Below are 15320 nucleotides of genomic sequence, written 5' to 3'. Positions count from 1 at the left end.
CACTTGTCGTGTCTACCAGCGCTGGGAAGCGTTAGAGTGGATACCATCGAGTACAGTAAACGGATGGGCTAGTCGTCGTGCTTGAAACATGCTCATTTTCATTCAGATGCCGGTTTTTCTGGTTTAGGTTTTTTCAGACGTCTGCTACCGGAAGTGGCAGCGTTTCAAAAACACGAGAGGACAGCGGTTATTCAACTTATACCACCAGTGAGTACGAGTGTCATCGACTGTCATTGAAATCACAGACGTCAATATGGCCGTCGTAATAGATTTCCTATCCTCCTGCAATCGACTGTCATCGGCAATATTCCGCACCAAGGGCAGTTTGGAGCGATTACGACCAGATTCTGGAACGGCATCTCCGTATCCCGGCAGCCTAACCATGCTCGAAGTGACGAAAATTAGTATTGGCAATGTTCTCGCCGTCGGAGTGTTCGTCATCGCCGGACAGATTGCGACAAGTATAGCCGGTCCGTCGGCGACGGTGTCTGCTGTGATCGCCGCATTTGCAAGCACACTAACAGGTGAGACATTATAATCGCACGGTAAATGCACCACGATGTTATTAAAGTTGTATGTTTGGATTCCCATAATCGTACCATCTTTCTTTTCGAACACCTGTTGCGTTTATAATCCATGCGTATTGATGTTGCGCCAGTCTCGCGCTTCAGGTTTGCAATGCCGAACTCTGGTGTATACTTGTATTGTTTTTGTTTACCTGTATCTTGTCGTATCCCTCATATAATGTACGATGTAAAGGGCAATAACCAGCGCGGGTTTGTTATTGGTACAGGGTGGTAAGTGATCCGGTAATGTTCACTTCCGCATTACATTCATCGCCGCGTTTGGGATATATTATAATGATGATGTGCTAAGTTCGACTAGAGATGAATGTGCAAAATTAAACATAATTTACTTTAGTTTGAATGAATCATTCATTTTTTATCTAATAAGTACCATGGCAACACCAAATCCAAATCGTGAAAATATGTATATTATTTAATATGGCGCCTAGTTGTTATAAGTATATTATTTTACAATAAGAACGGGGAGGTTTACTGCTGCATGGTAGCAGACGTTGTCAGTAAAAACTACCAGGCATCATACTTCATAATTATTTATTAAAATAACACCCAGCCGTTACACTTGCGAGCAAAATGTATGCAATATGGAATTTTCCAATTAATGCTGATCTATTTATGCGCCGTTTATTATTTAGCACGGTGTTTACAAAACGGCAATGGTCGGTCATCTGTCCAGCGTATTCGGTGTTTAATCCATGCGACGCTGTTTGCCGTGATGTTGTGCGATTGCGCTATTATTAAAATATCACTGTGCTGTGTGCTGTATATGAGTTCCCATTTACCTGCGGTTGCTAGACAACCGTGCACGCAATATTAAGGTTGATTTGTTACGCGACTAAGAGGAATATACCTGTTCTATACAGTTTGTGACAACACGAATGTGTCGTTTATGTTGATTATAGTTACTATAACTAGTATTTCAGCTTTAATTTTGATCCGAATGTTATTGTAAACATTAAAAGGTGAACGCCTCCTCTTATCTCTGCATGTGTACTTTATAGTTTTATAGAAGTGACCTGGCCCTTCGATGAATCAAACGGAATCGCGTCAGCAGGACTGGTGCGCAGTGATGTAATATCGAGAGAACTCAGAATTCTCTCTTTGTGTCATGTCAAGCATATGTTACGCCTTTGTGTCGTGTTTATGCTTGACGAATTGACAGCTGGCTACTCAGTGGCGTTTAACATATCGCAACTGGTTCCGTGGGGCCCTGGCGAGACATGCGCACTAGACCGAATATGTTAACATAAACTTTGACCTGTGATCTATATCCATTTATTAGCGCTCTCGCCCGGGCACTCGGCTTGGAGAACGAGTATCCATGGCAACCGTTCAACGGGCTCTTTGATCCTGAAACATGACAAAGAGAGCAACGAACCGAAGAACAACATGAAAACAAACAGCATAAAAATAGTTATATGTGTCACTGAGTTCATAAGCGGATTTTCCTGTTTGATTACAAATAAACAACCCAGGTACAATTTGAACTCTGAACCCCTTGCTGTATTGGAGCCATCGTAACATGCTATAAACGACTTGCTACCCAGGATTGCTACGTCTGCCGAGGTTATGTGCAGCCATTAGTGTATCAGCAGCTTAACCAACAAAATAATCACACGACGGTTGTGGCAAAATATCTGCACGCCGTACAACTCGCATATCCGCTTTGATCTACATTAGTACATCAATCGAAGGAGACAGAAATGTCAGCGGGGTAGTCAAGCATACAGTTAATAAATCGTTTAGCGATTATAATACAACACTAATAACAGTAACATGTTTCCCATTTCTTAAACACTTGTATGTGACGGAATGCAATTATTTCCCTCACTGCTACAGGTTAACTAAATAAATAATTGGAAACTTCGTTTGATTAATTTGTGAATACGGGTTAGCGAGAGGCGCCATTATAATTTATCCAGTATATATTCCACCTAAACGGTCGTGCCAGTATGTTGCCATGGCGACGTAAATGAGCACACTCTCCATATGTTGTTTTATACATCGCGCGATCGCTGGGCTCGGGACAACTCGTATTGTCATTCAAATTACCACCATATAAATGGGGGTATATTTCATTGTTTTATTGCATGCCCCACCAAACATTCAACACACAAATAGTGATAGTAATAATATAGCCACGGGTAATATTTTGGTAAATTTGAGAAAATCGTTCTGTCATCTTTACGGTCAGGCGTTGTACATGTCGTCGAAGCACTGAGTAGCTGGATCGTATACGCAAACATACTAAGCACATTAGTTTGGAAATGATCCGGGAAGGAGAGGTAAACATTTCTTTACCCGCTAATCCCTTAGACAAACCTTGGTATGTTTTATACACTACCACATTCGCTTATGTATAAGCTTTCAGAAGATATATAGGTTGTAACAATAGCATGCTTACTAATAACTTTTAGAGAATGTCTGAATCACGGATCAACGTCACCCCGTTCCCCCCTCAGCTTCTACCTTGAGACCCCCCTCCAAACTAATTCATTTATTATTATTTCGATTTTTCGGGGATACCAATTAATTTTCCGGCAACTAACATTCATTTGGAGGGACACAATTGGCGAGTCTGAACAGAAGGCTTAAATTTAAGGTTTTTTTTGCAACCATATGGTGTTGATGATATTTATTATAATTCAAAGAATTGAATTTAACAATACAGTGCGGACTACACTGATTCATTCAACAATTCCAAAAACAAACATTTTCAACTTATTAATTAGCTGCCACTCGATCACTGAAAATCAGTTTCATTACATTATATTATTTGTTCCATCGGAGGTTTAGCCACAGAAATTAGTTTTTAAGTGGTACGTGTCTTTCAATTATGGATTTATGGAACTGTAATATTTTAAATAATGGCCACTGAATTGGACTTTTTTGTCAGCTAAATGTGTCTTGAAATAAATAAAACATTAGTTTACGTTTATATTCTCTTCGTCCCCATTGGCGTTGCACGCACTATCGCGTGTCTGGTGACGATTTGTCATGTATACTATTCTGGTTACCATTGATTATTCATTAATTTTACTGACTCTTACTGGTGGACTGTGCTGATTCAGTACAATAAACACAGTGACTTCGCATTATATACTGTAAAACACGTTGAAATAGCTACATGCAATTTTAGCGGATTTGACTCTTAGCATGTCTTGAATTAACAGAATCCTAATTTAGCTAAAATATCTCCATGTGAGAATACATTTTCTGTTAAATAAGCTGCAAAATTGAATTGGCAAAATTACAGATTAGCTAAAATGGCTAAAATAACATGCTAGCTAAAAAGACATGTTTTACAGTATTTCATGGACGTTATTTAACTAGTATATACGTCTGAATTGCTAAAAGATTCAAAGCAAAATAGTGGCTTTTGAAATTGTCGCTTCTTGCACTTCTGAATCACTTGAAAAATACCATAATATAATACAACAAATATAGGAAGTAGCAGTATCTTGTTCTCGTCGCTATCATCACTTTATTTTGATCGTTTTAATTGCATTGACTTTAAGCTCAAGTCGATCTCAAGGAGAGGATGAGCATGCTCAGTACTTTTTATCGAAATTGTGCGTGGATATTCGCAGAGCATTGCACGGGTTGATTTATTTTACTCCACTAATTAATAACTTTTAATAAAAAACTGATTGAAGATAATAATAATGAAAAATAGGGGAAAGCTGTTATGAGCGATAAATATAATATGTAGAAAATGATAATAGGTAATCGTATAGTCATTGGTAATAAGTCTTCAATATAACGTGTTTGACAATGTGCCATTTGTCGGTGAAATATGTGAATCGGGATATTCCACTAAAATCGGGTACACAGCAGGAAACGTCATGTGATATTGTGGGCTAGATGAAGGACTGACGATCTTCGGGTAGGACACGCAGACAATAAGAGTTATTATTATACATCTGTGACCGTAACACCATAGGTTACAGCGTGCCGTAATTTTGCGGTATTTTACGGGATATTTTTATCCTACCATATTAGGAAATGCGAATTCCAAATATGAAATTATTACGTGCGTAAACGTCCTCTATTAATAAAAACAAACATGGCTGCCACCAGAGTTTGACCGGACTCCACGCAAAGAAGTTCGCTGATTCTGTGCTACACATTTTGGATTCGGCATTCCCATAGGATGGAAAAGATGTATAATATTAATGTTATTACGAAGATACCTCAAAGTATGCACTCAGACAGTACGCCGCACATCGACCTTCGCTGCGCGTCGGTCGATACTCCAGCTGTACTGTCCTCGTGCATACTTTGAGGTATCCTCGTAATAACCTCATATTAATACAATGTAAGAATAATAACATTGTTTATTACAGCTTCATAAATAACGTGTATTCAGATATTCAAGACAACGACATCATACACATGATAGCGAGATAAATTACAGTGGTACATTCATATACAACGACTCAATTCTGTTAAAAAAAGGGTTATTTATTATCAAACTCTACCCCCTTTTTTCTGTTCGACCCTCAAACAAAAACTTTTAAAATAATATTATTGTAGTCTGTTCACTTTCCCTGGGGTTGGTCGCTATGGAAATCTTTCTAATTTCCATGAGTGTATTATAATGGGCATTGCAGACGGCTGCAACTTGAGATGATATACAGCCAGGTGGTTTGTTTTTAGGTAATTAAATTTCATTTTTTTTATCCAATTTTCTAATTTGAAAATAAATACAACTCTGTCAATGCATTTAGGTTTTCCAAATTTGCATTTTGCAAATTCAGTTACATAATGTAATTCAGCCTCAGCTGTTACTTGATTTACATAACATTTTTGTATTGTGATGTAATTGGTCTTATTCAGTTCACATTTCTAATAATTTTTCCAACTTAAAATCAGTTTTAAATTTCCTATATTTTTTATCCACGTCTATTTCTATTTATCATGGAATTATGTAATTCAGAAAGTGCTATACTTAAAAAAGGTTATAATAAATTATTTTCAGGAGAACTTTCTCTGAGTTATTTTGAATACTGATATTAATAGTAAATAACGGACCATATGGAATATTGCATACAGGAAGAATATGTTGTTTCCAACAAATTACCATCAGTGAATTTTAACATTGAATTTTATAGAATATCTACCAAGTTCTTCTCCGCATAACGTACGTTTGAACACACAGAGTTTATCGCCACGTTTAGTGTGAAGTATTTCGCCACAGGGAGCCAAGGAACTATAATCAAATGTACGCAGTCTCTATGAGAGCGGTGGGTAGGGGTATCGGCTATTATCTAGTGTAATAAATAGACAAGGGATGAAGGCTCCAGCCATCCCATAATGTCACAGCGGACGAACAACTCCACGTATAGCGGCCGTGTTCCCAAGAGTGGCTCATGACTAGACGGGGACGCCACACGAGTGACTAACTTTAGGCCAAAATGTTCCAAAGGCCAAAGTTTAGTAACTCAGATTTGTCAACGTTTAATATTGTAATACTCCCACATACTCCTGTTTGTGTGTGATTTAAAGTTGATATTACCTCTGTTAGTGGCATCCAACAAGAGAGATGTAAGAACGGTCGTTCAAATCATGCCAAGGAACCGGTCAGCGACCTGTTGGCGGTATACGCTTGGTAGACGATGGGAACATTTCCGGCATGCGCAGAAGGATAAACATTTCTAACTTGTTTGCAGCAGCGGCAAATTTGACCGTGTAAAATCTACTATGCGTTATGTCACACATACACGTGATATGGAATTTAGGAAATGCGTCATATTGAGTCTGCGTATGTGATAAGAAATCAAAACATTTACGGGGGTTTATGTCACCGATACCCCATATCATATGTGATGCATAGCTTTGGTGATCTTGTAAATATAAATCGTAATATTCTGAAATTTATTAACCGAGTTTATAATTAAGATAATTTATATTATTTTGGTCGATTAGAACTCGATACAAGCGTGAAAATTACTTTGATGTTATTAAAGGGCCCGGCGGCAGTCGTCGTGCCGCGTCCTGTTCGATATTACCCCAGACCATTCGTCCCGGTGTTATCGCTATCGCCACACGAGACTCCAGCTTGTCTCCTATACAATTTGACTGCGCACATCCAGAAAGTAGTTGTAGCTGTGATTGGTGGAATACTAATGAGTTGAGTGTCAATCAAACGCCCACGCTATCTTTAGTAAACAAAGTCACGTGACACGCGCCATTTTAGTTTTGGCAGGCGATTTCAAGGCAGCACGCTTAACACTTTCGTTCACAGGTTGGGAGATATTAGAATGACTGACAATTTCACGCCACTGTTTTACATTATTGGCGGATTTTTCTGCGCTATCAATCTTTCTCTTACAAACTAGACTTAGATGAGACGACAGAGTCGCTCCTTTCACAACGTCGCACTGGATCAAATTGGAAAGACGATTTCCATAAGTTATCCCTCCTGCTTTTCCTGGCTTGAATAAATTCACACACGACTTTAACTGTCCACAAACTCGAAGACTACACGAACACAGTCTACAATAGTCGTCCGCAACAATATGTATGTATTTCTTCGGTGTACTGATGCACGAATGCACCGTGACACGGTGTTTCTCGGGTGTCGCCATCGCTGAGAATACCGGCGCAATTTTTCACCCAACTCGCGATTCTGTTTTGCAACATTTTATCAATATTCCCTTTGACAAAATCGCCGACAAAAGCACCGCTTTGCTGATCTTTTGTTCTATAATTCTTAATGCAAACACCGACCCTAGTAGTAATTAGTAACGTCGCCTAGTACATATGAACGGTCGTCATTGCAAATCGAACATCCTTTTGAAATTTGGACGTCGGGCAGGCGATTTCAAGGCACCGCACTTAAATATTAGCAACATATTTTTCTGAGCGGTTGTTTATTCTCTTTCAAACGAGACATAAATGTGACGACATAGTCGATCCCTTATCCACCGCTAAGAATGCCGCAATGTTTCGTTCGTTTTGCAACATGCCACAAATCGTCGAAAAAAACACCACTTCGACGGAAGCTTGCGTAATAAGGAGGTTAAAACAAGAAAACAAATGCCATGTTTAATACATATCGACCTGTTTTACTTGCGAAAGATAACGGAACATGAACTCGTTTCGTGCGACTTCGGAACCCGAAGGAACACACCAACAACGTTGAATTTACCCGCTATCTTCCAAATATGGTATATTAATTTATTCAGTTGTTTATTTAGAGTGACGTCCGCGGTCGAATGCGATTGGCTATCGATGTCAGTGCAAAGGTCATATGAATATTAAAATTAAGTGGGCGGAAGGAAAATTGTATAGGAGACAAGCTGGAGTCTCGTGTGGCGATAGCGATAACACCGGGACGAATGGTCTGGGGTAGTTCGATATGGGACTCATAGCGACGTATACAACGTGTGTAAAATGCATTGTTTGTTTACACGAAATTCGAACACGCGCTGCGCGACGACCACCGCGCTTTAACACTACGGTGAGCAGATGCTTTACATTCTTGCGTTATTGTTTTTTTTTCGGTGGTAGTTTATTCTTGCCAATACAATAATGAGTTATATAAACACATATATGCAAATAGCCACGTGACAGGTGGCTGCTCAATATCACACAAACAAATGTGTTGCAGCCTCATAGCGACCTGAACAGACCGACCAGCCTGATATGATACGAGTCTTTCCTATATATTTTCTTATAAATCGCGCCCCAAGTGACGAATTGCTTTGTGACGTAGATCGGTAGACTTTTCACAGCGCCGTTAATGTTTGATCTGTAGTCGGACGTCAATTTAATGTTTTTGAGAGAGATAATTTCTAACTGACGAACGACTACAGAACGAATCACAGTTGTCTAGTGGCGGCGGCACCCCCCTCATCAAGCTGAAACCCGTTGTATCAGCAAAATTTGTCCCTCAAAATGCAGAAAATAGCGTTTCAGAGGGTCTAGATCTCAAAATGGATGGCGAGCAGATCTCAAAGCCCCCATGCAAAATTTCGTGCCGCCGCCCCTGTTGTCGCTTTGTACGACATTGTTTTCACCTATCTACGTCACAGAATCACTTCGTCGCTTGGGGGCGCGACTTACAGGAAAGGTGTATTGTACGTTATTTTTGCAGGTCTTTGCTATGCAGAGTTTTCAGCACAGATTCCTGAAAGCTTATCCAGCGTATACGTGTACACTTACATACTTGTTGGCGAGTTTTTCGCCTTCATCGTCGGATGGTGGCTAATCCTGATGTACAGCAGTGTGACGGCAATGAACGCACAAGTAGTCAGTGGTACGTTCGATTACCTCCTCGGAAACCCGATTCGAAACAACGTTCTCACCACCATTGGGGAGCTTACTTATTTCGACTCAACGCCCGACTTTCTCGCTCTTATCATCGTCGCCATAGCAATACTCTTAACAGTTGTTGGATTAAAACAGACAGTTCGTTGTCTGGACGTGATTACTGTGACGAACATTGCAGTAGTTCTGTTCACAGTTGGCGTGGGATGTTTCTACGCCAACTCCGAAAACTGGTTTCAGAATGATGGTTATTTCCCAGAAGGTCAAGGAGGGGTAAGTCGAGTATAACATGTCAAAATAATTCAATATATGTATTTATATCAAAGAATTATGAAAACCCGTCCAATCACACCGGTTTTGACCGAAACAACAAATATTATGCATACAATGAAGCCAGAAAACACGTTGTCTGCTCTAGGATGGTCGTGGCCAGAGATGAACTGGCACCAACAAAACCATAAAGGGACTCGAACGAGGTTCGCCGAAAAAATATAATTAAAGGGAAAATATTATGACAGGACATGTTTAGGGGTATAATAAATTGCCGATATACTTATAAAATACCTCTTTTTTCAGGCTTCTCAGTAGCAGAACTTTAACGACCGTGGCACGTTTTCTCAGGGCTTTCCCAAATTATGTCATCATTTTAATGTGCTGAGCTAGCGCCATATTCTGCTTAATTAACGTTAATGTGTTGACATTGTGGGAGGGGCATTTTTTATATTTAACAAATCATGACATGACATCAAATGAAATAGTCCCCGTCCGTTTCTTTCAACCCTGCTTTTTATGATGTCAAATTGAGGAGAGAACAGTACAGGACATATTATACATGTAGAGTGAATCACAATTTCTCAGGAAACTATTTTAAGAAGGATTTGATTATCATTGTCTAAGCTAATAATCTGTTTGTCCAAACTTGATACTAGAGTTAAAAAATGTTGCTGTACACTATTTTACAGCACCACCGAAAATGTTACGTTCCAGCATGTTATTTAACTCTCAATACTATTCTTTGTTCTCATCAAGAACATATAATTACCTATTTTAGTAAGGTCGTTCATCTAATATTACACCTTGCTACTTTGCAAACATTATTCTGCGTTAAATTTGCATAGCAAAATGATCAAATCCACAAATTACTTTACAAACTGAGGATACTAGGTCTTGTATCAACTAAGAACCAAATCTGCCATAACATATCACAGCAATGACTGCATACGTACAAAACTGAAAAAAAAAATTGCCACCAGTCGGCCATTTTGAATCGCAATACGAAAAAATTATGGGAACTATAAGCTAATATATACAACCTTCATACTATGTTTGAAAGAAATTAGCCCAGGCATCTCTGAAAAAATGATTGATGACACGTTCACCATTTTTGTCGACTGAAATTGCCATCACTCGGTCAAAAATAATGTAATTATCTCCAAATCACTTGACGTGCACCTGGTAACTATTATGACTTGTCGTTATATCAACTTGTAACCAAACTGTTCATGGCATGTCCGCGAATGGAACTAGACTAGGAAAGTCGGGACATTTGTTTTGTGAAAAAAAAAGAATTGTCAATTCGCATTATCGCGAACGCCTCCTTTCACGGTTACAGGGGTTTCGCGATCACGCTAAAAACAATGACAATTTACTATTTTTTGCTAGAAAGGAACCTGAATTACTAGTCACTAACACAACTTTCTTGGGGGTAAAATTAAAGCGGAGTGCTCCCCCCCCCCGGGAGAGTTGGAGCAAGCGTCACGCTCGTAGAATGTACTTTTCCAATGACAAAACCAATGATCCAATGTGAAAGGTCCGACTCCGTCGTAATCAATGGCGCGGCCGCTGGCAAAAGAGTGCGCCGCGTTGGGTCCGCTGTCTACCGCTTTCAGTAGACAGTACACGTCTCCAGTCCGAGGTTTCTTGTTGTTTCTCGTGCCGGGTCCCACCGGGACTAAACTGGCAAGAAAGGAGGTTGAACCGTTGTGCCGCCGGCGTGTGATCACCGTTATTCTCGGTCAGTCGGTCGGTAGGTAGGTAAGTAGAGGCTGGACTGTACTGTACTGTACTGTACGTCCAGCAGGCTATTGAAATTAAGAAAGAATTGAGACAAAACAAAATAGTCTACACGCAAATACAATATGCTAATGCATATAAAATGTGCATAGTACGTTGAACACTGTACACATTCATGGTGTATATACAATAAAAGCGATAGATCATTTAGTGTGTCTCCGTGGCGCAATGGATAGCGCGTCGGACTTCTAGTTGTTAATGATATTCGGAGGCTGTGGGTTCGAGTCCCACCGGAGACGCTTAATTTTTTCCCCTACTTGAAATCTTAATTTTTTTATTGTGTTACATTATTTTCAACATTTAGTTCAAGTTATTTTTTATTATAATTTCCTTTTTCACATATGTCGCTTCGCCGTCTCGTAATTAGTAACTTAGGTAAGCGCATGCGCAGCAGCTGTAGGCTTCACTCAATGGATAATAAACACGACGGTTACATAGTGATGTTGACTTAATAGTTTCAAATATTTTAGCGTTGCAACATTAAGCATTAAACTATATTTACTCACAGCTGACCAGCAGATTTTTTTTTGACGTCGCTAACTAGTATTTTGTTCTAGATTTGCATTTTAATTTACCAATATATTCAGATTGTTTTCCAATTCCAATTAATATTTCCCTTATCCATTTTGATATGAGTGTTAGTTAGCATTTTTGAAAACAAAACTTCAATCAAACAACTTGAATCAAATTCAAATTAGTTTGAACAGTTGAGGCTCTGGTTGCTTTTGGTTACTAGTGCGATTTATACATATAGTTGAATTTGAATTCGAAACTAGGTGACACGTTGATTAAGCACGTACGCTCTCGAAGTTTTGCGGATCTGCAAGCTGATGCAAAGTAAACAACATACAAGTTACATCATATAGCGATAAATCAATCGCTGTGCCCATCAACGCAAGTCTGTCTGTATATATTTGCGTGTGTGTGTGAAAAAAAGGGGGGGGGTAACTTTCAACAGAGCAAACAAACAGTATATCGCTGTAAACCCCTCGTGTTGATAGGCTGTCCTACTACTAATAGAATAATACTTCATATTATTTCGTTTCATGTTTTATGTAATTGCCTTGTTTATTTATTCTTATTTTTTCTTACGTACATGCTATTTTGGTTTTATTTGCAGTTTTGTCAATTTTCTGATCATCATGACTCGGTCGATAATTATAAAAAAAAAAGTCAAATATAAACCAAAATAATAATAAATTGGGATACACACGGAAATATATAATTTATTAATTATGTGATTAATGCTAATTATATTCCATAGCTATTGTGTTATTTTAAGTAGAGGATGTTTCAGCCCCGTGCCAGTGTGTGCCAGAGTGGCGTTCAATCTGATTAACTGTATATTTTTGTTTTCTCAGGTCTTTACAGCAGCAGCCTGCTGTTTCTTTGCATTTCTTGGGTTCGATATTATCGGAACAGCTGGCAAGAAATCTCAAAACCCTCGACGAAGTATAATAGGATCCATTTCCATAGTTACACTGATGTGTCTAACAACCATCATAGGAGTTGTCTTGATTATGACGCTAGTGGCGCCCTACAATTTGATTGATCCGATTGCGCCGCTGCCTGGTGCATTCGGGTTTCGTGCTGTGAACTTTGCCAAATTTATTACAGGAATTGGGACAATTGTGGGCGTTTCCATCGCTTTGTTCGGGTTTCTTCTTCCTTTTATTGGCGTTGTGACCGCCATGGCAAGGGATGGACTGTTATTCAGATTCCTTGGCTCCGCCTACAGCCAGACAGATGTGCCAGTTTACTCTATGCTCGCTGTTGGAATATTATCTGGAACTCTTGCTCTTTGTTTTAAGTTGAAAGACCTCGTGCAGCTCCTTGCTCTCTGTACCTTGTCCATTTACAGTATTGTCTGCGCATGCGTAATTACACTGCGTTACCAACCTGACTCTAAACATTTGTCGGATGCGACGCTGGAAGAGGAAGATATCTCGATGAAAGAAAATAGAAAATTTACGCCAAGCGTAAAAAAGTACGACAAAATGATGACGTCAGCTAAAAGTTGGAGCGGCACAGAGTTTGACAACACGATTAAATCCAATGGACATCATGAACATTTGCACGAAATTGAAAATAAGTCCTCGAACGAGGACAGAAGCAAAGACTCTGACGTCACTTCATTATCTTCTGACACAGGGGATGAAAGTGATATTGATTCTATTGTTGAGGAATACAAAGAAAAACTTCGTGTTGCCGCGTTGACGAACATAGAAGGGCCTTTCAGTTCCAGGAAACGTTTCAAAAAGCCAACGAAACTAACCGGAAAAGTTGTCTACTGGTCTGTTTCTCTGCTTTACGTTTGGCTTCTTGCCCTCTCATTTATTATAAGTTTTTTCTTCGAATATTTACTTGATAGCAACCCATGGGTGATTACCAACGTATGTGTATTTGGGTTATTATCTCTCGTTGCTATAGTAATGATCGCTAGGCAGCCACAGCGCAAGAACAAGAAAGATTTCGCATTCGAGGTACCCCTGATGCCCTGGTTACCGGCAGTGGCGCTCTTCACAAATATATATCTCCTGGTGTCAGTTCCCCGTAAGGCATGGCTGCAGTTTGTAATATGGCTGATGGCAGGTAAGACGTAGTATTGATCGAGATCAACATTCACTTGACGGATTATGAGTCTAAACTTTTTCAACAGTTTAATGTGTCTAAATTGTATATGTTAAAGGGCGACGAATTTACATCATGTTATCTCTTCCACAGGTCTGAGTATTTATTTTCTTTATGGCCTACGTCACAGCAAAGAAGCCCGGAAATATATGTACCATGTCCCGGATGAAGAAGAGGAGCGGATTCTACTGAAACCTATACCTAAATTGGACATCATGGCCGTGTTGATGCCAACGCAGTATGGTAATAAAAAGAAAAGCGGGAAACGAAAATCATCTGATGTCTCATACGACGATAGATTCGACGAAGAGCCGGAACATTTTGTCACAACTCCATAACCGACCCGGATTATTGCCGTAAATGTACATTCTGAATGGCATACACACGGACGTGTTCCTAATACAGGTGACTGGCTGGCACGTATTACATTTCTCATCCTTTCCACCATGTACAATGAATTCGAGCCTTTTTTTGGAGTGTTTTTATAACCTTGCTCCACCGTATACTTGCATGCCTTAATTACAATAAACGAAACATGCAGTGAACAGACTGCGCATGCCCAATACCCAATTTGCGGGTTTCTGGTGCGCGCGATATTCAGGCCGATTACAACAGAAACTCGTTCGCAATTGATTCACGACGTGCACGGTCACGGTCTTGTGTATACCACCTAAATACAACATTTGTAGCGAGCGACTTCAAATATAACAACCATCGCCAAGTTGCGAGGTAGATACACATTTAGAGGAATATTGTAGCTGTCAACACGACGAGCTATACTCTAGGGTGAACAAAATGGCAGAGGTTGTGATGTACTCGGACAAGTATATCACGTGACACCGAAATTCGCAAATGGTCTATCATAACTCCTACTTGCCTTAATAAGCGTTAGATTTTGTTTGACTAATCCGCAATTGACATTGTCAGCTTAGGTTTGTGTCGCGCACTCGCACTAAAGTTTCGTTCAAGTTCACTGGCAATTTCTTAATCTCACAGTAGCTAGCATGTTTTTTTATTTTAATGAAGTGTTTTGATTTTGTGATAATCAAATTGCAATATGACGTGTACATTCTGGCGACAACTCAAATATCGTTCTTATTTTTTTGTATTATTACAATAATAATATACTATTTATTGTGCGCATACTTGCACAGAGCGATAGGTAGTCGAAATATGAATATGTAGATCGCGACAGCTAAATTAACCCGAAGTCTGGTACTAATAAATTAATCAAATGGTGTGTTTACATTGAAGGAGCGGTAATACTGCTGATGGCATTTCTGTACAATGCAGAATGATGTGACATTTGGGACTTACTTATAATAAATGCAAAAATAAACTACTAAATAAACACGGTAACAGTAACAGTTTGTCAAGGCCTGGTGTCGCAATAACAGAATAGCTGGCCGCCTTCAGTTTGTGCAATAATGTGTAAGATATTATCATTATTTTTTTCGCGCTGCAATTTGTAAAGTAGTGCCATTCATGAATCATGAATCCTTTCATTTTCAGTGTAACAGAGAATATGCCAAACAATATTGTAAGTCATGGTATTAACTTAATTTATTTTGATACTGGTTAAATATTGTGTAAAATTTATGAACTCCAGTGCACGCAGCAGCATTTTTCATTCCTTTTTTCTACTGTCATGTTTTACATTATTTATTACTGTGTATCTCAGTAAAGCATGATGTTCTATTTGATTATTTTTTTGTGCCAGGATTATTGAAATATATTACGTTCGGATCGAAAACTGTG

The 15320-nt window shown here is 39.2% G+C and overlaps 1 protein-coding gene and 1 non-coding gene across 3 annotated transcripts in view; both read left to right on the top strand.

Annotated features, from left to right (window-relative positions):
- The window catches only part of LOC102803551 (high affinity cationic amino acid transporter 1-like), a 23722-nt gene extending 8402 nt beyond the window's left edge, over positions 1 to 15320 (top strand). The window contains exons 1-4 of one of the 2 annotated variants that reach the window (XM_006811495.3): positions 8 to 524; positions 8686 to 9131; positions 12293 to 13523; positions 13656 to 15320. In XM_006811495.3, the coding sequence (XP_006811558.2) occupies positions 254 to 524; positions 8686 to 9131; positions 12293 to 13523; positions 13656 to 13900 (2193 nt within the window). In that variant the 5' untranslated portion in view covers positions 8 to 253 and the 3' untranslated portion in view covers positions 13901 to 15320. Of the gene's footprint in view, positions 1 to 7; positions 525 to 8685; positions 9132 to 12292; positions 13524 to 13655 lie in introns of those variants that run through there. The other variant, XM_085490658.1, reaches the window with a different exon arrangement.
- Positions 11086 to 11170, top strand: TRNAR-UCU (transfer RNA arginine (anticodon UCU)). The gene is given in 2 exon segments: positions 11086 to 11122; positions 11135 to 11170. It is a non-coding gene; the product is annotated as a tRNA-Arg (tRNA).

This window comes from Saccoglossus kowalevskii, chromosome 15 (assembly GCF_978046115.1).
Source record: "Saccoglossus kowalevskii chromosome 15, keSacKowa6.1, whole genome shotgun sequence".
In the NCBI taxonomy this organism is placed as follows: domain Eukaryota; kingdom Metazoa; phylum Hemichordata; class Enteropneusta; family Harrimaniidae; genus Saccoglossus; species Saccoglossus kowalevskii.
The sequence above is the reverse complement of the archived record's forward strand: the minus strand, read 5'-3'. Positions and strand labels throughout refer to the sequence as shown.